The 25825-nt window shown below is 46.1% G+C and overlaps 1 protein-coding gene across 1 annotated transcript; it reads right to left on the bottom strand.

The window, feature by feature from the left end:
• Positions 1–191: 191 nt before the first annotated feature.
• On the bottom strand, positions 192–15903 carry LOC125947761 (uncharacterized). Its single transcript, XM_049673036.1, has 4 exons — positions 15846–15903; positions 13495–13589; positions 7624–7695; positions 192–332 (listed from the first exon to the last, which is right to left on the bottom strand). Exons 1-4 carry the CDS (start codon positions 15901–15903, stop codon positions 192–194), a joined length of 366 nt encoding a protein of 121 aa, XP_049528993.1.
• Positions 15904–25825: the final 9922 nt, after the last annotated feature.

The raw sequence follows: 25825 nt of genomic DNA, 5'->3' as shown, positions 1-25825 counted from the left end.
GAAATACACATTGCCGGTAACTTAAAGCAACATCTAGTATGTAGGAATAAAATGCAATAGACTAGGAAAATAGCCATGCTGAGAAAAATACGGCACATAAGACGGGCAGAAGTGCGACGACAGGCTCGTAAGTTCTCCCATAAGTGGCCGCGTATAGGATGAACGTCACATTCCGAAAGGAGAGCGATATTCTATTCGTAGCTTCTTACCTCAGTATTTTGTTCATTTGCTTTATCTTCACAGCCGAACGGTATCTCAGTATAAATACATTTTCCATCCTGGCAAGTGCCGTGCTTATAGTCATTTTCACCATTGTACCCATCTGTTAACACCTGGAATGAATGTGTTTTTGAACAGTTCACCACGAGCTCATTGTAGTTCGAACACTAGTGCTATTACAACGGTAGTTATTTTTAGTAGGTCATTAGTAATCTTTGCAATACAACAGCGTGCCACGCTCATCTCGTAAAAAATACCGTGTTTCTTATAATCAAGCATTGTTTTGGCATCACAAACGATAACTTTAATAATCTAATAGGATCACTGCTTAAGCTGGGTTCGTTGCTTGCGTTGTTTCCTCTTGCAAATGTATTTACAGAAGCTTAAGAGCGAAGCTTTCGCAATAAATATGTTCAGAAGTTTTCTTTTGTGCATGCTTGAAAGAACCCCACAATGGTCCCCATTCGAACTTTGACTGGTGCACCGAAAGTTGTATATCGCAGTTAAGGGCGCGTTCTATCAAAATAAATTTAAAACTCTTAGTAACAGCAAACACAGGTGAAGTGAAATACGGAAAGGTGATCTCTATAATCTGTCCGTCCCTTGTACACATTATCTACAAAGCTGACCGATGTTCAGCTCATGTTCCACGTTCCACACAGTAACGGTGTGGTCAGCATGTTTGACTGATCTTTGTCAAGCTATCTGTCTCTCTCTCTCATTCTGTCTTGTAAAAAATGACCGGCCCCATATTAAGCTATCCTGTAACGCCAATGGAAGATCTTTAGGCGGGAAACATACGTCACTTCTTTCCCATGGCAGCGTCGATCGGTATCAAGGTGTAACGCCGTAGTTAACCGGGGAGGTGCCCTCTTTGATTCGGTAGGAGCTGTTGTACCGAGATTGAAGCTGTCACATAAACCGGGCGTTGTACGGATGTCCAAAGTAGCACACCTTCCGCATGGCTATAGAAAACGACGCCGTGAATGGAACCGTAACGACTATTGCGATCTTCACACGCCTCAGTGTTTCTACGAGTGCCGCAGCGACCTCGGGGAAGACGGGACGCAAATTCGTCACGAATAGATGGTGAAATCTTCATAGAGCCAGAAAAGAAATAAACATTGAAGGCAAGAGTTTCGGATGTTGACCATAGACCAGAAAAACAACGCAGAGTACCCAGTTCGTCATCGAACAGCTGTGTTATATAGGCAAGTTTTACAAAGGGAAGAATGACATCCCAGTTGTAATAGTTATGTTGTAAATACATCTACATTATATCACTGAGCCTAGCGTGTATTTGCATGGTGTTGGAGGCTCGCAGAAATACATCAAAGGTGTTTGAGAGAAATGCATTGCCGCGGCCTTTGAAAAGAACATCAGGGGCTCCATGGAGTATGTAGATAGCTTGTTAAAGGTAGGCTGCCACTTCCGAAGCAGTCCATCAGTGGACGGAGGCAATTTCGGTGTACCGGATCATATAGTCCACAGCAGGGACGATCCACTGGTTGCCGCATCGAGTAGCTCGGTTAGAGTCTTAAAGGGCAATGCCGTCAACAGTGAAGTATCCCGCTGTACAAGGAAGTGGCTGTAGCGTCACGGAGAGTGCAGTATTAGGTCGCTTGCAGCGTTGACAAAGAAGGCAAGAGGCGACACTTCCAGCCGTACTGGCGTAAAGAACTGGACAGAAGAATCGGGTGCATATGCGCTCACGAGTTTTGAGGTAATCCAAGTGTGCCAGACGTCAGGCCGTCATAATAAGGCCACAGAAATTCAGCGCGGAGAGAGCGCGGGAACGCAGCGAACCCATCGATTACCCGCGGAGCGAAAAATGTAGCGGCATTAAACACTGTCACCTTATCTGAAGTGTTATAGCCATCTACGAAGCCGAATGTTTCGTTGTAATAAAACACCGCTGACGGCATTCAATGAGGCCGCAGCAATAAGAATCAGCGCGATTGCGACAGGAAAACAATAAAGAGTGGCTTAATGACAACTGCGGCAGGTAAGCAATAGGTAAAACTGACGATGCGACGTCCGTGTGTCTAAGTTGACGGGGTGAGGTAACGTGGTGCAAAGATGGAGGCAGTGGGCGCCAGGAAAAGCGTGGCAGCCTTGATGCTTCCATCCGGACTTATATATGGTATCTGAATCACATGCTTTTAATCTGAGGATCCAGCGATCATGGTGTCCTGACATGTTTTTGACCGTCAACAACCAACATAAGACATGATGGTGGGCAACAACAATAAAACGTCAACTGTGGTGGTGTGGGCGAAATTTCTGCACGAACAATACAAATGTCTCGTACTTCTCTTTGGTAGTAGTGCACTTATTTTCCACGGAACTCAAAATACAGCTTAGATATGCAAGGACTTTCTCGCGAGAAACGCGGTGGTGCAAGAGCAGCGGCATGGCGCCAATTCCTTGACTGTTAGCGTCAGGATGCAGTAGAGTGGATGCCTTCCCACCGAAATGAGAAACAACAGGTGGGAAGTTCAGGGCACTTTGAGTTCCTAAATGGCGGCTTCTCACACAGCGCACTAGTGGAATGAAGTAGCACTATATACGAAGAATTCCACGGATGGGCGCGGCAGTAGTGGCAAAGTTGTGGTTCAATCATCTCTCGTATGGAAGCTCGACGGAGGAAGCTACGCAGTTCTTTTGCACGAAGTGGGCGTGACTAGTTATCACTGGGGACATCTTGTCAGGATCTGGCTCGCATTTGTTAACCAGAATAGCCAAGAACTATAATCATTGTGCTAGTGAAGTGACACTTCTTGTTTAATTGAACGCAAGCATTGGCAATACCTGTGATCGCTTCGCCTATAACGCTGAAAATGCCTAGGAAAACTCATAGAAAAGAGTAGAGGCGATGTTATCTAGATAAAATAGACAGGTTTTCCACTTGAAAAGGATGCCAGGAGTGTCGATCATTCTTTCCAATTTGGCATGAGCATTAAATAAGCCTACGGGCATTATGTTGCACATGTGTCAGCTGCGTGGATTGGAATGTCACAATAGCGGGAGTGAAAATCTAAGCTAGAGAAACATTAGGCCCTTTCCAAATTATCAAGAGTGCCATCGATACGAGGCACTGAATACACATCGTTTCGGGTGATCTTATTTAGCGCGTGGTAATCGACAGAAAATCGTACCTATTCCTCTTCTTCAATGAAACTACAGGTGACAGCAATGAACATGGAGATGCGCATACGTAGTTCTTGTTGAGCGTGTCGGTGACCGCCTACTCGATGGTTTGGAGCTAGGGTAAAGAGATGTAGTAGAACGACGGCGCATGATAGTCTGGCCATCGATGTTAAATTGTTGGGATGCGACCAAAGTCTGTCCCGGTAAAAACAAATTGGCGTCAAGGGATCGCTTTTGCTTCAAGTGAAAATCTCACAGTGCCTCATTTTGAGCAGCCGTAGTATGCGGGGCTTATTGTGGAAGCAAGCGCAAATGGGGACATGTCTTTGGGAGGCATGGCATTAGCACGTCGGGCACGTAGGGCGCCATGCAGACAAGTAAGGCGGGTTTGAAACTCAGGTAGCTTAATGTACCAGGTGATCATACAGGCAAACGCAACGCGGAGGAGGAAATACGATTGGCATTGCAGCAATTTGAGCGTACGAAGCCGGTGGCGGGCCAAGGATGAGGGTGCCTGGATGTTGGGCACTGCTCAAGGAGGCCATCTCCTCCTCAATAATGCCGCATTTGCCAGAAGCAGCAGGCAGAACGTGAGTGCTCTAATAGGTCAAGAAAGCTGCAGTTGCAGTTCTTCACAAATCAACGTTATAATGAGACTCAGAGGTCAGGAATGCTTGCCAAGGGGATATCGGAAGAGCCGGAGCACTAACTAATGATTGTAAGGTGACGTATGCCGGATACTCTCTTCAGATTCTGCACTGCAGATCGTTGGATGTTGATGAAATGGAGATAGCACCCGGATTAAAACTGGATCGTGGTGAAGACGTGCATCAGGGAGGAACGACGCTCCCTCAAAGCCCAAGGAGCCAGCCAATCATGTTTTGGTGGCTATGTTGGGTGAAGTAAATGAATGTGGAAGCAAGTGATAGCCTACGAATTCATTGGTAGGCACGTGGACAGCTCTGTGCTCAAGTCGTATGTCCTGCAAATAGTTCAGATATACAGCCAGATTTCTCTAAGGATCGGTGTTGTCACATGTGACATGGGTGCAGCAAACCGTGCTATGCGGCGAGAATTTGGCTTTTGCAGCCAGCGGCACTCGGCAGCTTCGTGCTTCGGCCAGGATCCATTTGATTCTCTGGTATTCTGCAAAACAGCCTCACTGACGTCATTGACGCATATCATGCATACGCGCTGACCTTGTTGCCAGTCGACGCCGTTGACTTTGGCTACCGTTGCCCCTTTTTTATCAGCAAAAAGGCTTTTCCAACGAACATTTAGAATGTAATTCTACTCATGTGAAAGAGAAATGAACGACCACACTTACTTTACTTAATTTATGTGCCCATGGGAAGCGATAAGTGAGCGGCGCTTCCCAGCGAGAACAAAACTTGTGTGCAGTTGTCTCTACCAAATCATTGGTGACCTAACCATGCGGCAATTTATCACTATCCCCTTCAGGCGCTGTGTCCACAAACATGGACACCGACTTTGCATTCGCGTAGTTCCAAACACAGATTGAAAAATATAATTTCAAAAGCGCGGGCAAATGCGCATCTATTTGACAAGTTGAGCCATCGTCCTGAAGACATACGAAATAAAAATGAGAAAGCGCGGGAAAATGGCCGCTTCAAGCTTCTACGGTGCGAACCATAAGTAGGTCTTCTTTTTTATTGTTTTCATGGTATGAAAACCAATAACCTCGAGGGGCTCGAGGGAAACGAAGCGACACACGCCGCGGCCCGCGACCACGTCAACCGGGCCTCTCTCGCCGCCTCGCGAGATCCCCGACCGCCTGGTGACGCAACGGAAACGGAGACAATACCCCTCACGTATAACGCCATTCTCCAACACTACCGTCTGGGACGCAGGGTGTATCCGCCACCTCATCCAAAACTGACGAAAGAGGAAAGCACCGCATTCCGAAGACTGCAGAGCAATACGTACACCCATGGGATCCTCATGCATCGCATCCACCCGACACTACACACATACTACTGCCCGATCTGCGCCGTGCCAGACACTCTGGCTCATTTGCTACTAGAGTGCCCGTGGTGCCCCGAAGACGCCGTTACCAAACATACAACGTCCGAAGACGTGAACCTCCTCGCCGAGACGTGGGAGGCCAAGATCTCCACCCCGGCCCTGGACGAACAACGACGTCTTGTCGCCAGAGCCCGGGATAGCTATCGCGGCCAGAGGATTCCTGGAATGAGGGACCCTCCCACCTAGAGTGATCCACAGCTCAAATGCTCGGGAACACCGGTCTCGAAAATTAAAGTTTATATCATCATCATCATCATCATGGTATGAACTGTTATTAAATACACCCAAATGCCAGTTATTAGTAAAAAGAAATTTTTCCTGATTGTCAAATGCTATCTTTTCTTGGAGTATCAAGTGCAAGAAAGCCGCACGCAACTACGGAAAGTTAGTGTCCACGTTTGTGCACATGACACCTCGAAGCCGCCTTTCCGAGCATGCTGCCTTGTATAGCACATGACGCCCCTCACTAAAATAAAACATCTTACTTTTTCAGGCATTTCTAAGCATGCGCTAGAGAGAAGAAAGGTCGATGACCAGACTGTCGACAAACTTTTAGCGAAAATTTAAAATGGCTGACGTATCCGATGCAGATCTCTCGAATGATTAATTCGTGGAGCAAGACTTGGCGCATAGGGTGGCCCGTGAGAGTGATTTCTCATTTTCCTGTGTTTTACGCTGAACAGCTGGTTAGAGGACGTCATGAACGCAAGCACTGAGAAGCCCCTACAGAGAAACACCAGTAAGGCGCCCTGTCCACAAATGCGGACACCACGGAAAACTATTTAAAAAATACAATTTATGTTTCCTTTTTTAATGACTCCTTTATTGAAACATCGAGAGCCGAAAATGTTAATATAATTTTTTTCATTGATAGATTTATTTCGCGCTGAATGGGCTACTAGTTTTTCCGCATGGTCGCTAGTTGGTCTCGCGCATCGGCGAAAACAAAAGAAACAACTCAAACAGTGGAGCCCTTTTCAAGAGGCAACAACAACATTCCACCGGCTCGCTGGCACCCGATGATGGGGTAGAGTTCGCTTCACAAGCAAACACACTATTAGTTTCGAGAAACGAAAGCGACGCTGGAATTCGGTTTCTGTCATCTCTTCAAATGCATTTGGCACCTCCAACCGCTCTGCTTACTCCTCGAGCAACGCCAACGCAACAACCGAAGCCCTCATTGCAAGCGCCATTTCTTTCTTCTGAATTCGACTATGGATTGAAACCGAGCGTGCAATTCCGTTGCCACAGCTGCCATTTAGATCCAATCCAATCCAGCAGACGTGCTATGCGATGCCGGTCTCGTAGCGGGCGCATGACCGCTCGATATGCAGACCTCTTCTGGCGTTCTGCTCCTAGCAGACCACCTGATCCATTTCAAAATGATTGACAGGAGCATGTGATCATTTTGACGTCACCAAAAACCTGGCTTCATCCCGCGACTGACGACATCGGTGCGGCTTAGGCCAATCACGCGCGGCGAGACTGAACGCGTGCTCCGAACAACGATGTTCGTTCGCACCATTAAAATGACAAGGATGCAACGACTACAATGGCATCACGACCTCGAGCACATACGTAGCTGGCGCCTGCCGTTAGCCAACTTCGGCCACTGGGTCGGCATAGAAGGCACTGACTGACGACGGCCTGGCGAGGGTCAGATGACACAGCTGGAATGACGACAATGGAAAGACCCGGACGGCATCGAGATCACGAGCGAATGCCTTGTGGCGCAAACTTTTAGACAACTTGAGACAATCGGTCTGTGTGAGAGGTTAGACAGACAGGCCGACAGACATGTAGGGGAAGAATTGTAATCGCATTAGGAAATATTTTGTAATAAGATGGCGAAGAGGTTGAAAGTCAGATGTTTCACTATATATAAAGTCCCTATCTTCTGTGTTGCTTATAGGGGTTTTACGTGCCAAAAGCACGATCTGATTTTGAGGCACGCCATAGTGAGGGACTCGGGAAACATTTGGACCACCTGGGGTTCGTAAACGTGCACCTAAATCTAAGTACGCGGGTGTTTTCGCATTTAGCCCCCATCGCGATGCGGCCGCCATGGCCGTGATTTGATCACGCGACCTCGTGCTTAGCAACCCATCTCCATAGCCAACACACAACCACGGCGACTGGAAATTTTATTCAGCTGAGCCACACGCCAGATAATATATATTCTATCAGGAAATCGCGTAGTCTACTTACCAAACAAGGATAACCATCTGGATATTTGTGTATTTGGCCGTCTACTTCGCAGGTGCAATTATCACGGGGTTTCTGGAACAAAGTAGCAGATGTGGTTATAACATTCCCATGAATATTTAATACTACGAGATGAAATCTTCAACCGTTGCAAACTTATAACATTTCAATGTTTTGTTAGACCAATATTTTAACAAAAATTACGAAACAACTCACCTCACGACGACCACCGACAGTAACGCGCAATCGAGCAATGTAGCGACAGACCATACTCCTGAAGTCACGTGAAACGTAGTGGTAATTCAGAGACTTCTGTTGCTTCGGCTGTATGTCATGTACTCTGATATCATCCCACTTTGCTATGGCACTCGCTTGCCAAACTCGCCCATGAGCATGGAGGCAAGACGGCGTCTGAAGGACATCGACGCACTGACGATGGAATGACGAAGACGGAATGATATCAGTGAAACGACGAAGGCGTTTAAGGACGGTGGCATGACCACAATGAGATTTCGATTCTTAAATTATGACGATGGTATGGTGAGGACAAGGTGGCGAAGATGACATGAGGACAATGAGATGACGACGAGGGCGTGGCGACGACCGTATGACGACACCCTGATGAAGAAGCGGAAATAACGACGAAGGGATGACATAGCATACCGACGACGGTATGACAATGGATGCATGATAGCCTCTGTGTGGTGACGACGAAAGATTGACGACGATAGCATGACAACGGCGGCCTAATTATGATTGAATGACGACATCAGGGTTACGATAAAAGGAACAACAACGACTTACGTTGATGGATTGACGAAGGTCGTATGACTACGAATGTATGACAACGTTGTGATGATGATACTGAATATATGATGGGGAAAACACCGCGGGACGACGATGGCTCGACTACAACGGTATCATGGCAACGTCATTGCGAGAATTGGATGTGGAAGTTAAATCATGCCGATAGAACAGCCACGACGCCATGCCGACGATGGTATAGCAGCAAATGAATGGCGACTGTTTGAAGACGATGCAGTAACGACGGTACTGTTCTCTTCACCGTCACTACTACGTGACAATATGACAATTGTGAGAGCACAATGGGATGACGACGAGTGTATGATGACAATAGCGTGAATATAACTGTACAATAGAACCTTTAAGACGAAGACTGCATGGCGAGTCGGATGCACACTTGGTTTGCTCTATTACTCCAAATTTCTAATTTTCATCACTCTTGATTCACCCTATCATCACTTGAGTCACCTTCATTACTCCTAATTCACTGTCACTTACTCTTCATTATCTTAGCTTACTCTATCTCATCCTTACCTTTTGCTTGACTCCAATCACCCAGCTAAAACTTTATTTCACCACCAATTCACTCTTAATTAACCATCAATTCACTTTATTTCACCTCATCCACCTATCTGTATACCCATTATCAGTTCTGTTCACTTGCCTGGCCTCACAGCTCATCCGCCCAGAAAGCAATTCGAAGCTCTTCTTCAGCACCTGAAGACGACAGACTTGCACGCCAGACTGTAGACATTGCACCAAGCTTGGTGCGTGTGAAGTGCTATCCACTCGTGTCTTCACTCTCTTTTTGTTTCACTCCTCCATCCCGGTCCCCACAGTGTAGGGTAGCAAACTGGAGTAAGTCTGGTTAACCTCCTTGCCTTTTCTTCCTCCCTTCTCTCTCTCTTCTACCCTTATTCGCGGTTTTGTGCGCATTATCGCCCCTTTTCCTAAGAGGACCATTTCGTGTCGACGGCGCGGTTTGAAACGCCCTGGAAACGGAGACCTCACCATGAGACATATAAGGCTTTCGCCTTAATGGCGCTCCGAAAGAAAGTTACCAAAAACATAACAACCTGCAGCTTCAAAGAAATTTGCTATAAATAAATAAGAAAGCGAGGCGCGAAGGAGAGTACTTGGAATTTAAAACACCACTTAAAAGTATGTACCACTGTGTCTTGGAAAATTAATTCTAGCCGCGCATTGTACTGCAACGCTCACACCAATTGAACAAGGCGTTATTAGCTCGGAAGAATGTACAGGCATCATTTCCATATCATCGAAGATTTTGCAAAAGTTCGTCGTGTTCAAGCTGTAATAACTGATGAGAAAAGACGAAATGCGCTTGCTCCAGCACACAGCGGGGCATTTCTGTGGTTCAATTCCGTGGTGCCATCCCGTGGTGTATTTTGACCACTTTTGACATGTGTGCTGATGATTCGTCATGGGGCAACTACGTTACAGCAAAAAATCATTCTTCTGTCATTGTTTATCTTTTCTTCTTTCTTTTTTTTACAGCGAAGCTGCATACGTCCAGCCGCCAAGCAAACTTTCGTGTCGGCGCAAGCAAAAAATGCGAGGCTAAAGATTGAATACAAACAGCATATCTCCTTTGAAATCAGGCATACAGCATACAGGTCAGCACTCTTTTTCAAATGAAAAACCACAAAACAAGCATCAAAACCATATTATGGATGATGGGAACACCCTCCGACGCGTTCCGCTAAATATTAGGTTTGCAGCTGCTTCTAAAGAGGTTGACGTCATTCAAAACCCTCGTAAAATCAGCGTCTCTGGTTTCACTCTTTGTAGAGCCACGTGTTTGAATTCAAGTGTCGTCTCAATGGGTAATGGTTGTGGGTGTCGTTTACAGCGTTCCTTTTCCCGCGTGTGTTTCCCGGCAAAGATTACGGCTGTGTAAGGTACTCGGAGTGGAAGAGTACCCAACAGCATAGAAAGCACGTAGTGATGTCACCACGGTCTATCAACTCATTCAGTTTATTCCAGGATACCATGGGTAGACCGCGGAAAGTAAGGACGCCAGAAGAACAGCGTGCATATGATGTCGTTGTGAAGTAATAAAGGGTGTGGTTAAGTACATTTCACTTGTCTCTGGTTTCACTCTTTGTAGAGCCATGTGTGTGAATAAAGTGACGTCACAATGGGTAATCGTTGTGGGTGTCGTTTACAGCTTCGCTGTCCAACAACCTTCGCAGTCTGGATTAAAGCCACAGTTTTTTGTTTATTTAGCTACGTTTCATTTTTTGTAAACTGTTTTTGTTGTATGCATTGCTTTGTCACATTTGCTACTCTGCGAACCTGTTACAGATATCCCGTGGTGTAATTTTTTTCCGCATTTGACCTTCGTAATGCTGGTTCGTCACGGGCGCAAGCACCTTACGGCAACAATGCGTCACGAGGGCCCCCCTATATCATGTACGTATTTAAGCATAACGCCTTACCGTTTCATGTATTCCCTGACGAACGCCGGACCCGGGTCGAAACGCTGGCAATAAAGCATCGTTCTTTCCTACGTGCCTCCTCAACCTTCTAGTGCCTATATATATATATATATATATATATATATATATTCCGGCTATAAAAATTCACTCCCACGAAGAACGGTCCTTCGGCCGAAACGTCAGTAAAACGATTTGCGATAAAGTTCGCCTTTTTTTACAGCGTCGACACTTACACTCAATAAAGAGCTAACGCCTGAACTCAGCGTGTATTTCAACAGAGCATACGTGACACAATTTTGGTAGATGTATCGTGATCTGATAATACGCTTACAAGCGCAGCCCACGTCATTACTTCTACTCGGCACAAGCCGGGTCCTTTTCGTTTACTTTTTCCTCTTTGCTCTTGGTGTGGCTTTATAAGCAAGCGCAATAAAGGACGCAAGTAGTTTCTCGCCCTTCCACATGTCGGCCTGGTCAATGCTTAGCACATGTCCATAACGTACGGAACGTTACAGTGGCGATGCTGGGTCACCTTCTTCAGGAGATCCCACTGGGCAGCGAGAACACCGCCACATAATTGGAGCTGACTCCAGTTCACCGCACAAGCCGATGAAAAGAGGCCTCGCCCCAGAACTTGGAAATCTCCAGGAACAAGTGATGACTGTGACCACTGGGAACACTACGGAAAGGGTGACGTCGACTTATATGACGCTGCTGAACCCCCCGAGTGCCAACGGTTTTTCATAGCGACACATTTGAAGACGTGGAAGATTGGCTGGCGGAGTTCGAGCACGTCGCTGCGTTTAACGAGTAGGACAACACCACCTAACTCAGGAACATCTACTTCAGCCTCGAGTATGGTGCTTGCACGTGGTTTATGAACCGCGACAGCGCTCTGTCATCATGGACTGAGTTTCAGCCCAAGCTACTGGAGAATCACTCCACCCCCGCTCGCCGGGAAAAGTGGAGCGAGCCGTTCAGTCACGCGTTCACAAGCCCACCGAGAGTGTCACGATGTACGTAGAGGACATGACGCGTCTCTTTCGGCGTGCCGATACGAGCATATCGGAAAAGAAGAACGTGCGTCATCTGATGAGACGCGTAAAGGACGCGTCTTTGGCGGTCTTGTTCGGAATCCACCAAGACTGTTGCGGAGTTCTACACCGAAGCCACCGCTATGGAGAAGACCCTGCAGCAACGGTCCAACATGTACAACCGACAAGTAAATGCCGTCTCCACTCCGAATATGCCGGTAGGCTTCGGGTGCGACGTCGCGTTGCTTTGCGAGCTGATACGCTCAATGGTTCGCAATCAGCTGCAGAACTACCACGGTACGTCGTCACCTCCAGTCAGCTCTCTTGTCAGCTCCCCCCATGGATCTAATGAAAAGCGTAATGAACATTATATAGTTAGCTTTTCTTATAAAGTGACCATATTTAGAGGTGTTACCAAAATAACGTATAGATACATCAACAGCAACTCATTTTATTAACCACATATGCGGTTCCGCCTTTCGCCAACTGTGTTCTTTGATACATACATTTAAAAGCACCTTCTGATTTTAATGTGCTAGCTTATTTCACACTTATGTCCAAAATTCGAGTTTACCAGTATTCTGTGTGACGTTTAACTAACTCAAATATTTATAGTCTTCAACGGATTCAACGACGACCTGTTCCATTTATGTACAACTAATACTCTATATATGACTCACCATCAGACTAACTATAACATTCGCTCAATATAAACACCGAGAATAACAGCCCTTACATCTTGAATTTTTCCACCAACTAATTAAGAAGGTATTCCTTGACCCTTCAACGTGTATAACGCCTCTTGTAACCAGGCATACTCGACACTACCGGCACCTTACCCAAACTCCGCAACTCCGCATTTTCCGGAACCGACTCTTTAAATTACTTTTTTTTTCAAAGCAGCATTACTGATTCGATTTGATTTGAGTGCACATTATAACATGTCTCTTTGGTTGTTTTACAGCATGTACATAATTAGGTTTGTTTTTGCGTTCTTGCATTTTAGGCCGGCCCTGCTTGAACTTTCAGCCTGCTGTACGTAATAAATAAATCAATCAATCAACCATGTCCACCTCTCCTGGGAAGCTTATTGTGAATAGGCCACGTTCACTACGCTCATAACCGTTTTATAAAAAATCTGCGTAATTGTAATTGTCTACATATATTGTATTAGAAGACTGGAGCTAATGGGACGCGAAAGGACAGAAAGTTATACGATGGCAAAAGATTTTGAAAATTTTAGAGATTTATGCCATTTAAGCAGTACATTGAATTGAGCTTGCGGGTCACTTATATCGTCAGCATTTAAGAGTGTTGGTAAAAAACGTTAAAGTACATTCACATCTGGGAGGGCTCATTTCTTGCTACTAAGTAACTCACTTGCCCTGCACCGCCTTATATAATAAGAATTGTTTAGAGACATTCCTTAGAGGGTTTTATACACCAATAGTTTCCTGGTTTAGGCCAATCCATCTGAGATTCCAGGCACTTTGTGTTAGCTTTAAATTATGCGAGTGGAGCAGACAAGTGTTTCTACGAAACGCGATGGGCTCTTGAATGTTTCACATATGTACCTCACTCCCTTCTTCTGCATCATTCTTCTTCGAGGTTGCCTGTTTAGCACACACGTTCTCTTCAGACGGCGCACTGATCTGGGCAATAGTCAAACCTGAAAATATAAAGAAAGGACATTGCAACTTACACCCCGTAAAGCCACCAAGACAGCTCGCCGACATGGTTATCCTCTGAAAGCCGTGCCTCCTCTGTACCAAACAACTAAATGAGCGGCTATTTTCACCCGCTATGTCTTAATGAGAAAGCATTATGTCCCATGAGGCAGAAAAGCCAGCGTTGTCCGCCATAAACTCCTCGTTCAACAAATGAACAAAGCATGGTATACGGGTCAGCTACCACATGAATAGAAGATGGCTAGGATGGTGTTCATAATGAAGCAGGAAAGACATCTCGCAGTTGAAAATTACAGACCGACCTCTCATACCTCCTGTGAAGGCAAAGTAGTAGAACATGTAATACACAATAGGCTCCGCGCACATCTGGATAGAACGGCATACTTATCCCACTCCCTTATAGGACATAGGCAGCACATATCTTCACAGGACGTGTTGCTCAAACGAACTACAGGAAGATATCACCCGAGAACCCAGCATGGCCCAAGTGCGAGCTATTCTTGCAATAGATCTTAAAAAGGCTTTCGATTATGTGACACTCAATGGTGTGCTACAGGAACTTGCAGCTAGTGAATGTGGCAAAAAGCTATTAAAGTGTAGCTTTCTATGGCTCACTGATTCGTCCATGAGCACCGAAAAGGCATTGCAGAAAAGCCAACTGACACAATAAAACTATTAGAGCATCTGCCCACACAACAAAACAACGGCGCATGAAATACGTATCGTAGAGCACTACAGTTTACATTCGCAGCATTACCGATAAGAACAATGAGAACTGTAACGCCCCGCTACCCAGACGAACTGTATATATCTGCATTGCGCTACGCGCGTCAGAAAATGCATTCCCGGCTGTCACACCATGGGCAGACCGCAGTTGCAGCGAACGGCAAAAGAGGCTGCCATACGCAAACGTAAGCGCGAGCGTGATCGTGCCCGTCAGGCCGCTCCCGGGTATCGGCAGCGGCAGCGCCTCTGACCGTCTACCACAGGGATCACAAGGCAATACTGTACAAGTTTAGAATCATCGATGAAAGTGTGAATCTAAAATAAAGGTTATGTAACTTAACGAAATGTGTCTTCGTTCAACTGCAATGGTCAAAAAATATACTACTAAAGAATCAATCAAATAACACATGCATCGCATCGGGACGCTCAGTATTTCTTGGGTTCATTGCGTGGTCATTGGCTTCGGACTTTGATTCAGTTTGCATGGTAGAAAGCTTCGCCTTGAACCATCTTTCTTTAAAAAGGGGGTTTGATTTTTATAATTACATCCGTAGCTGTCTCAAGCAGCGCCGCTTCACAATTAGCGTAGGTGGCATGACGTCACAGCTTTCACCCGCACTATGAAATATCTATGCCATGAAAAAATCTATGCTATAAATGCTATGAAATATCTGTGGGAAAATGTAATACCTGTCGTTCGAATTGAACTTCGGCGTATATTTCCTTTATGATGTTCTAGGAAGCATTATATGGCCATTTTACGCTATGTTTTTCACTGTGGCGAGGGTTCTTGTACGTTGCAGAAAGGCTGTTTTGCGCGAAAAGAAGCGGCACGCTATGGGTCATTGCATGCGACATTCAAAATGTTCATGTTAATTAGTGCTTGTGCAAAGTTATGTATTCAAGCTCTCCAGAGAGTATATAATTAGGCTGCAAGAACACCTGCCAATATATTCCGCAGATTCAAACGACGCAGTCATACACGAGTAACGTTTTCATATATTTGAATAATAATACCCAACTGATATTCTTACCAAAACTGCTCTAATGAAACAGCTTCGTTGAAAATTGGGTTGTGCTTCCGCAAGGTCGCACATGTCTGCTCCACTTTTTTCTTTTTCGTTTACTCCACTAACTCCAATTCAGCTTTTTATGCCTCTTTTCTCTTAAAATCTGACATTTTGCATTTGTGTTGGAGTTCAAACTTGCTGAAAAAGCGGAATGCCTGTGTGAACACGCGACACATTCACCTTCGCAGAAGGATTTATCTCTTATTTTTTACCTGCTTTCGCAACAGCGGCTTGCTTTCTCACCTTGCTTTCTCGAAAAGCCTACCGTTGTATTATGTTAAGTGTGTTTAATCACTACATGCAATTACGCACCTGTTGTCCCGATTTCTAATCCTGCCCTCCACCTATATGCGCAATTTAATTTTGAGCTGGTAAATTCAGTGTTATACAACATTATATTACTAGAGAGCCTTGCTATATCCGATGTGAAGGCCCACTTACCTAGTCGAAGTATCAGTGTGAGAAGGGCCAAGTTTAAAATTAGGTTTAACATCGCCATGGTATAATACCTGTAAAAAAGTTTTCTTTTAACAGCATGGCAACAAGCTTAAGCGTAAATGTGTCTTTCCTATAACAATATTGCACGGGCACATCAAGTGCTTTAACAGTTTTCCAGGCGTTAAATTTTTGGAGCAGAATATTGCAAAAAATTGGAGATATTGAGTGGGAAGCAACACTTTCATAGTTTCTTTAACGCAGCCTCGTTGGCGCGAAGCTTGGTCGAAAAGTCAGGCGTATAATAGGTTTCGAAAGGAGGGCTTTAAAATGGGTCGGTTTGCGCTGGCCACCCCTATTGCACGGGCACATAAAGTGCTTTAACAGTTTCCCAGCGGTAAATTATTTGGAGCAGAATATTGCATAAAATTGGAGATATGGAGTGGGAAGCAACACTATTGATTAGTGAACTTTTTTTTACAGGCTGTGGCTAAAGGTACGTCCGACGTCTGTCTTCAGCTTTTTTACGATCCGTTAAACGGGCCCGGCCGTGTTTTTACTGAAGTATGTGCGACGTATTGAATTGGCGTTTGCAAATTTTACGTTAAGATAGGTCGGGCACAAGCACGCTTAACAGCTAAATGCATGCTTCCTTCGCATCAGCGCTCATTTTGTGTTGTGGTGCAGCGTGCCTCTTTCGGAGGCGCCCGCGCAGGGCGGCATGCTCACCACTGCTGCAACAACAGCCACATCTGCTTCCATAGCGTTGATGCGCTTTTTCATAACAAGGAGAACACATTGCATTCGGTGCCCCTACACTCCGTACTATGACAACGTGTGCTTCTTGCAAATAGACCAATGATAATGCGATCATGCCCCGCTACCGATCCACTAAAGTAAACGGTGCAAATTCGTCCGTGATGCAGCATTCGCAGCTGCGAAGATGTCTAATTCAAAACAGTGATCCACAACTTAACAGAAACGTTAACTAAGCGACGCAGAGATACGCAACTCTTCGCGCACCACTTAGCTCTGCTGAGCGCTCTTCAAGTCATCTTATGTTTTCGTTCGCGAACAGGTACGAGTGACCCTTGTTGTACCGTTTGCTTTGTCACTCAAAGCAGTTCTTTACTGACGCTTCCTTGGGCTTTAATCACACCTCTATGCAGACAATTAATAAAAACTTCGAAATTGGTAGCGCGAGGTACGGCGTTGTATGAGACGTTTTGTTCTACATACGTTTAAAAGAATTTTCGGCCGTCTCCGTATATACACACTTCTACTTTGATGCAGTTAAATCTGCATCAAGTACAGAACGCGGTATAGATGGCCTACTGTGCATGCGTGATGGAGAATATACCTGCAGTAGCTCACTTTGATGTAGCGATGGTAGTTTCTTTTCCGCTCACTTTAAACGCGGCTGAGGGCTCGCTTTTCCAACTTAAAAATTATGTGGCGGCTGTTTGTGCTCAGTACGGTCGATTTTTAGAAACGCCGAAATCAACAAAAATCACGGGGCCGAAGCCTGAACAGTTGGTCGTGAGTTGTTGATATTCCAAATACAGAAACAATGAAAACTTGGCTTTTTCGTGTTGAGTTAAGCTTCGCGATTGCGGCCGTGGGCACATATTCGGATACCCACTCAAACTTTTTTTAACAGCGAACCTGTTTGTCTCTAGCCCCCGTATGCAGCCCGACATGCGTTCTTAAAGGGGAGGGGGGAGGGGGTAGTGTCACCTGGGCGAATTACGTCCATATCATGGCGCGTTGACAGGTATAAAGGCAGGTGCGTAGCAAGGAGAGTTACCCTGGGCGGCTTACGTCCGTATCTCAGCGCGTGGACTGGTAAACCGATTTATTTATTCTTTTATGCGCGGGCGTTGTTAGCGATGGTAGTTTCTTTTCCGCAGCCTCGTTGGCGCAAAGCTTGGTCGAAACGTGAGGCGTATAATAGGATTCTAAAGGCGAGCTTTAAAATGGGTTGGTTTCGGCTGGCCACCATTGCTTTAGAAAATGGAATGTGCCTGGCACTGTCGCTGTTTGCGCGCTCGGGAACAACAGGGCCGCGTGTGGCGATTTTCACGCTCCGGCCACCATTCACTTCTGATATTTTTCAGCTGGGACTGTACATTCTGCTCTATCATTTTGTCATAACGTATTTTACGCCTTGAGCCTATTCTAAACTTATCTTTCATTACAACAGCGAAGCCTTAGCCGTGTTAACACTGATTGCTTTATAGGTTTGCTGTAGCACGTAGATGCTGCCCCTTGTTGGAGCTGTACTCCACCTAGCACATGTATTACGGAAACGTGCGCGTATAAGATAAGCAGGTCTCTGCGTATTCTAACCACTGTGCTCTTAAGATTGCGTGAAGATTGGTGAATGTGGATGCGGAAGAGCTTTCTTATGAATCTGCCGCATACTTACGACGCCAAACTGGGTTGCTCACATATACGTTCGACGTAGATTACACCCTTAGCATTCTATAACATGATGTACCTTATTTAATACCGGGCGTTTCTACGAAAATTTTAAGTAATATTTAAATATAACCATTCTGAAACGACCTCTCCTACAGAGGCCTTCCTGACAGGAGAGAATACGGGGTAGGATTTCTAATTCATAAGGACATAGCTGGAAGCATTGATGAATTCTACAGCATTATTGGGAGTGTAGCAGTCATCGTAATCGAGCTTAATAGGAGCTATAGAATGAAGGTAGTACAAACCTACGCCGCAACATGCAGTCACGATTATGAAGAAATGGAAAAGTTTTATGAAGATGTTGAATTACCGATGACAAAGGTGCAAACTCAGTACACTGTTGTCATAAGCGACTTCAATGCAAAAGTGGGGAAAAAGCAGGCTGGTGAGCAAGCAATTGGCAACTACGGCATCCATTCTAGGAACACAAGAGGAGAGATGTTGGTAGAATTCGCTAGGAGTAGGCTCCGAATAATGATTACCTTCTTCAGGAAGCCTAACAACAGGAAGTGGACCTGGAAAAGCCCTAATGGATAAACAAGAAATGAAATAGATTTCAGACTCTCTGCCGATCCCAGCATACTGCAGAATGTAGACGTCTTCGGTAGGGTAAAGTGCCGTGACCATAATTTAGTGAGGGCTAGGATGTCTCTCAATTTGAATAGAGGAAGAGCAAAATTAGTCAAGAAGAAACAGGCCAACCGAGACTCAGTAAGGGTAAAAGCAGACCAATTCAGGCGGGTGCTCGCAAAAAAATATTCAGCTTTAGAAAAGGAAGATGAAGATAACATAAAAGTAATGAACGAAACCGTAATTAGGCTGATCTCAGAAGCAGCATTATAAGTGGGAGGTAAGGCACCAAGGGACTAGTCTCTCGTCACCGGACGGTATATTACTAAGAATGTCATCCCTAAGTAGGAGGAACGCGTCTCGACACGATAGACCTGTGCGAAATAATATCATGGAGTTTGAGAACCAGCTTCGCTCTTCCAGGTATCGCTGTAGTCTGCTGTGGATCACCCTCTCATAGAGCTTACCTAGGCAGGACTTGAGCTATACCGGCCGGAGTGTATCGATCGAAGGATTCTTTTTTGGTTTGGGGATCATGATTATTTTAGCCGATTTCCATTCTTGAGGCAAGTCTTTCTTGGCCCAATACTCGCTATTGATATCTTGGTTATTTTCGCTAGGGCCACCGAATCCCTGTTTCGTATCATTGAATTTGTGATTGTGTCTGGGCCTGGTGCCGAGTTTTTAACTGCGGCTTGTGCCGCTTCGTACCCTTCCGCGTACGTTATTTCTTCGTCCCGAGTATGGTCTCGTCGTGTAGGGTGATCCCGCCGTGGGTGAGGGTCCTATGTGTTTGTTATAAGGGCGTCGACTAGTTTTTGGTCTATACCCTCGAAGTTGCCTGCTATGATTTGGAGCTTCTTGTTATTCTCAGTACGTGTGCTCATTGGGTCTAGCATGCTCCCAGTATTCGCCACGTACTGGTCGTTCCCAGAGTTCCTGATAGGGTTCCACAGAACGTCGCTCCGGTGCCTCCGCTGTGCGTTCAATGACTTTGGTGCTGTCCCCATGCAGTTGTTGAAAGAATTTAATCCATTCCCGCATGTTAGTCGGGGCGGTATCTGACTCTTCCAGTGCCCTCTGGAGTGCTCTATAACGAAGCCAGTCGGTTAACTTGGTGGTTCCTATTGTTCACCGTACGTTGGGTATGTAGAGCGCTATTATTATATCGTGATCGCTTCCCAGGTTTTCGTCGAGGGAAACCTATTGTACGTCTCTTACGTTAATTGTAAATGCGTGGTCGGGCACCGTGTCTCTACTGACGCTGTTACCCATGCGCGTGGCTTTGTCAATTTGATTGATCGCCCGTAAACACACGGCCGTGGCGGCGCGCTCGAGTAGGAACCCTTTGGGCGATGTTTTCGCGTATTCCCATAGTATATGGGGTGCGTTAAGGTCCCCCACTATCACCGCCTTATCCCTGGTGGCGGTTAAATTTTTTGTGGCCGAGAAAATTTGTGGTAGATCGTGCCCTTTGCTTTTGGGGGGACTGTACAAATTTGTAATTATTATGTGTGCCTTACTTAATTTCTTTGGCATCACACTGATAACTATGTAATCAGTATCTCCCTAAATTTGTGGAAGTCTTATTATTTGAGCATTTATAAACTTGCTCATCAGCGTGGCGACCTTCGAATTTTGGGGATCGCTCAGGGAGTAGTATCCCTGCATTTTGGCTCGCTTGGCTCCGACCTCCTGCAGACATATCACGTCTGGACCGATTTCGAAGTTTTTGATAAACTGTCGGAGCGCTGCCGCTTTCCCGGAGAAGGAGCAGCAGTGCCATTGCCAGATCTTCAATTGTTATGAAATTATTATTCGTTGTGGTTGCTTGCTGTGATTAGCCATGTTGCCAACTCTTGTTTTGTGCCCGTGACGTTTCCGTGTCCGAGCCATCGGATTCTGTTATGCAGTTGCTTATATTAGCTTTTGCCGAGCCCGCTCCAATTGCAATTGCGCGTTTTTGGTTGGAACAGCCTTCGTGACTGCCTCAAGTTCTTCTGACACCAATATCTTATGTTTTTCAAATTCGTTCGTACATAGCTGCTGAAATTCCATTATCTTTTCATTGACTAACGTCATCATTTCTTCCATGAACAAGAGAACAAGAATTCAGGATTGCCAATCAGCTTCTAGAGTCTGTATGGGAGTGCGTTTATCTAGGTCAATTAGTTACGGGGGACCTTGATCATGAGAGGGAAATTTGGAGAGGAATAAAAATGGGTTGGGGTGCATACGGCTGGCCTTACCAAAACCTGACTGGGAGCTTACAACTGTCATTGAAAAAAAAGTTTTCAGTCATTGCATTCTACCGATGCTAACATATGGGGCAGAAACTTGGAGGTCAGCAAAACTCGAGAACAAGTTAAGGAGTGCGCAAAACGTGATTGAACGAAAAATGTTAGGGCCAACGTTAAAAGACAGAAACATAGCGGTGTGGCTCTAAGAACACACTGGAATCGCAGATATTACGTGAAAAAAATGGCCGTCACCCCGCCCTGCGAACGTGCATGCCCAGCGAAGCTGTATAAACACCACACGTGGTTGAGCATTGAATTCACGCTGTTCTTCTGGTGTGTTTAATTTTCGTGGTCTACCCATGACAATCTTAGAATGAACTGAATGAGTTGCTCGTATTTTCTGTTTTCATCATTCAGTAACCTGCCGCGTGTATCGACAGTGTGCTGCCCTTTCAACGATACGTGTTGCCGGCTCGTATTGGCAGCGACACGACCTCGAAATATAGTATTATATTGCCATTTCTTTAAAAAATCTCTATTTGTGTAAATCAGTTCAAATATCTGATGATGAAGCTGTTGCTGCTTTAAACTCCTGAAACCCCTAGGACATTGCAACATTGCCTTCAACATTTTTTTTTTAAATTCACTCGGAACCGATTGCGCGAGATATTCATTCTGGGTATGAAGTATGGTGCATGTGCATGTGTCTGGTATCAAATTTGTTATGCGGACTTCATCACATTAAATACAATGCACTCTACAGTGCGATCTTTCGACGGCTGGTACCGATTCTCGCGCAATGAGGATGCACACAAACTATCTCATGTACTGACCGTCACCTTCTTCGAATTAACATTCCGTGATGGTGTCCTTATCAGTCACGCAGCTCTTGAATACAAGTAACTGTGAGGAGTTGTGCGTCAGGCCTTTGAGTATGAGGGCACCCCTTTTGTCATTCTTTATCTGCAAGTCTTCATTGCTGCTCTATTATAAAGGCGGAACGGCAACATGGTAGACAACATGGAGAACAGACAAATCACGCATTTATTACTCCACAAGAGGCGTAAATAGCAGTCTTCCTTCACGCACGTGGATAACCGTGACAGGGCAGTACTTCGTATATGTCGTAATGAACGGTGTACTTGGCTTGGTGGCCAATAAATGTGACGTAATATTGCGGCCAGCTTAGTCCATAGCATGCTAACGGACGACGACAGAGAGGCAGTTTTCGCAATTCTTGTGCCATGCATTTTGCTCAAGGTGCAAAACCAACTCGTTCATGTCTCCACTTTAATGCTTAAGCACATTTTATCTCTATTTCCAGCTGCTGCGGTAGCCTATGAGTGCGGAAAGCAAAGTTGCTAGGAATATTATTGGGGCACCTTAGCAAAAATGATAGGTGAAAATCAAAATCCGTCCACAATGGCGTCTCTCTAGACGCTGTGCGACGTTCGGACTAAGAATGTGCTCCGACTGAAGAAAAGCTGCCGCGAAGTGCTTTTTACGATTTTCCTAGCCTGTCGACTCCGTAGCAGTAAGAACGGTAGAATCTTTGACTTAGGTGCCTCTTAGTTACACTCGCACCTCGGCGTTGGTGTTCTTTACGTTAACTTTGTGTATGTTTTGAAAAGACGTCACAGGAACAGAGAACCATCGCCTGTAGGTCTTCTTTTTTGTGGGTAGGCTGTGCTTGGCCCAGCGGCTTTCTCGTCGACCACCTCCATGATGAACGCAATGCACGAACCGAACTCGTAGGAGCAAGCGAGGGAACGTCTTTCCCCTGGCACGATATGCGGGCGGGGAGCGAGGGAGGGAGAGGAGGAATCGCAGCGCACGCCACCTGGTGAGGTGTAACCCCCTAGCGAGCGTCGCACGATGCGCACCTCAGGCGCCCTCTCCGGCGCTAACGTCAGAGCATGTTCTTCTTTGTGGGGTTTTACGTGCCAAAACCAGTTCTGATCATGAGGCACGCCGTAGTAGAGGGCTCCGGAATTATTTTGACCACCTGGGGTTCTTTAACGTGCACTACAACGCAAGTAAACGGGCATTTTTGCATTTCGTCTCCATTGAAATGCGGCCGCCGCGGCCGGGATTCGATCCCGCGATCTCGTGCTCAGCAGCGCAACGCCTTAGCTGACTAAGCCACCGCGGCGGGTGGAGCATTTTACGAGCGCGCGCACGTAGCTGTTGCAAGCAAGACACTTCAGTGATTTAAATTGTAACTAAACATATTTTCTGGTATTATATCTATAATGAAACCCATGAATTTGTACTGTACTATTTTTTTCTATTTTTCTGATTTATTTTGAATTTTGTCCTCGGTAATCAGTGATATGTAATTAATAATAATTATTCTAGATACTTCAGTGAATCAACTTGTAACTAAATGCTCTTATATCATACATATAATGAAACTCATGAATTCGTACTGTACCATTGTTTTTCATTTTTTTTCTGATTTATTTTGAATTTCAGCCCCGGTCGGCTCAGAAGCTGAATTGGAAGTGTCGCGAAAGAAACAAGAGTGTCACTCGATGCTCCTGTCATTAAAAAAGCCGCGCCTGCCTCTCAGGAAGCCTCTGAAAATCCCGTAATGAATCCTCGCTGAGTTTGCCTCTGTCACTACTAAAATGCTCGTAGGATGACAAGTCATTTCCAGCCGACGGGCGGCTACTCTTTATCAAGAACACTGATAACGCCGGCAGGACAAGTTTTGTGGTGAAGTTTAATGTGCAGGGATACCTTTTAATTCTTTCATTTTTGTTTCGTTGACGTCCTCACTTTGTCACCGAGGGAAGCTTGGAAAGCTTAAGGTCGATACGCCACGTGGTGTCACTGACGCGAACTAAACCCTGATATCGGCAAAAGCTGCATACGCTCATAAGCAGGCACGCCCAAGGGTCGTGTTAAAGCGTGACCTGCATGACATGGCATGCGCTGTGGAAGGTTTTTTGTCTGCAGCTGCCTCCCCGAAACAGTGTTGGTGCACGCTAGAGTGCAGCGTTGGAGGACATTTCTCTGACTGTAGTCTATAATGTTGAAGTTCCTATTTATCCTTTTTCCGGGGACTACATTTCAACCGCTAACTTAAGTATGTCGTCCAGCGCAAGACGCGCCTGCATGATTTGGAACTAAATCAAAGGTTATCGTTGATTCTGTATGTTGTTTCTGTTCCCGCCGAACCTTTTGTTATGGGATTATATGCGCGACGCAAATAGTGGGCTTTCTGGAAGATATGGGAGCACCGGAAATTACGCTGGAACTCTCGACGAATCATGCCTAAAAGCCGACGCGCTTGACCCGGAGATGAGGTTTCGACTACCGACGAGTGTGCTCGCCGTTACCATTGTATTGAGTCTTAATTACCACCTTCGCTCGGCACAGGTTCGCTCAATAAACAGTTATCTTCGTGACTTGCGTTATGTAACGGTGGTTTTTCGCTGTCACAGCACCGTGACAATAGCATAAAATTATTCTGAGACAGGTTCCTATCTCGCCCCGCAGCGTTCATTTCGCTGTGGGGCTCGTCAACTGTGCGTGCGAGCATACCATTTTTTCGGGAAGGTTATGTTTCTATGAGATGGCTATTGCCGTTCTTGATTCTGCCACAAACATAGTTGCCACCGGTCGCTTGCGAGTCCGTAAGTTTCATGATTTTTTTTTTTTGGGGGGGGGGGGGGCGGGACCATGACTGTGGCTTTGGCCGCCTCTTTGGCTCCAGTGGGGTTTACGCGTGGTATCGTTGCAGCGGCTATCTCCTGGCGAACGCAGTCAGCGACGCTGACAGTGCGGGCGTCAGCGTACCTGGCCACGTCCGCGTGCTCTGCGTCGGGGGAGTTGCCGCGTTGTTTCTCTAATGCTCATCCTTGCGCTCCTCTGCTGTCTCTGTGGTGTTAGGGATGCTTGTTGCCAGCGACCGCTCAGACGTTAAGGGATTCGCGAATAGTAAGAGGATCGCGTTCCTTCCGCACAGTCTTGTAGACTGGCACTTTGTTGCCTAGGTGTCGTAGGACGGCTCTGCCCGGTTCCATGAGCGCGAACCGCTCTTTCTGACTCACCAGATGCGCTTCTATCAATGCGTCAATTGTGCTGTGCATGCCTAGCTCCTCCAGGCATTTGGTGAAGCACGGCGGGCCTGGAGCGGGCGTCGGGAGCCTAGGTGCAGATCTCGGGAGGGAGACCCAGCACCATCTTGTAGGCTTTGCCTTACGATTGTACAGCTTTTCTACGTCGCTGCTAATGAGGGTAAGATAGGCTGTCCTCTAGGAGAGCCTATTGGTGATCGGCGCGTTTATGGTCTTAACTGCATCGGTTTCTTTAAGTCCGTAATAAATGAATGAGGTGGATTATGTGCGTTATCGGTTTGTCTAGTTGTTGCAGGGCTGCCGTGCGTCCCCCGTCGCTTTGCAGCTAGAGACGCGCAGTATTCGGATGAGTTTCACGCTCAGGACAGGTTTTCCCACGACCCGTATGTCCCCGTTCTTCCGGGGGCTGCTGTTCCTTTCATCTCGCTTACTGTCGGAGTCTAATGAACATCAGTTTCTCGGGGGCGCATTAGAGTCCCCGCGCTTTCACGTAGTCGGTGATGGCGCTGGAGGCTGCGTGAAGAGCGTATTCATCCTCCCCGAGAGAGGGACTCCCTGTTTTCCAATACCGCTGTAATCCATATCGTGTTTCGAATCTCGGGTATGG

Source organism: Dermacentor silvarum, chromosome 8 (assembly GCF_013339745.2).
Source record: "Dermacentor silvarum isolate Dsil-2018 chromosome 8, BIME_Dsil_1.4, whole genome shotgun sequence".
NCBI lineage: Eukaryota > Metazoa > Arthropoda > Arachnida > Ixodida > Ixodidae > Dermacentor > Dermacentor silvarum.
The sequence above is the reverse complement of the archived record's forward strand: the minus strand, read 5'-3'. Positions and strand labels throughout refer to the sequence as shown.

Bases quoted from the DNA above. Each gene is read 5' to 3' on its own strand.
- LOC125947761 (XM_049673036.1), bottom strand. From the start codon at position 15,903: ATGGCGATGTTAAACCTAATTTTAAACTTGGCCCTTCTCACACTGATA. The intron at 13,590-15,845 runs GTAAGTGGGCCT...TTATATTTTCAG, and splicing joins CACACTGATACTTCGACTAG to GTTTGACTATTGCCCAGATC. The intron at 7,696-13,494 runs GTACATATGTGA...ACTTTGTTCCAG, and splicing joins ATGCAGAAGAAGGGAGTGAG to AAACCCCGTGATAATTGCAC.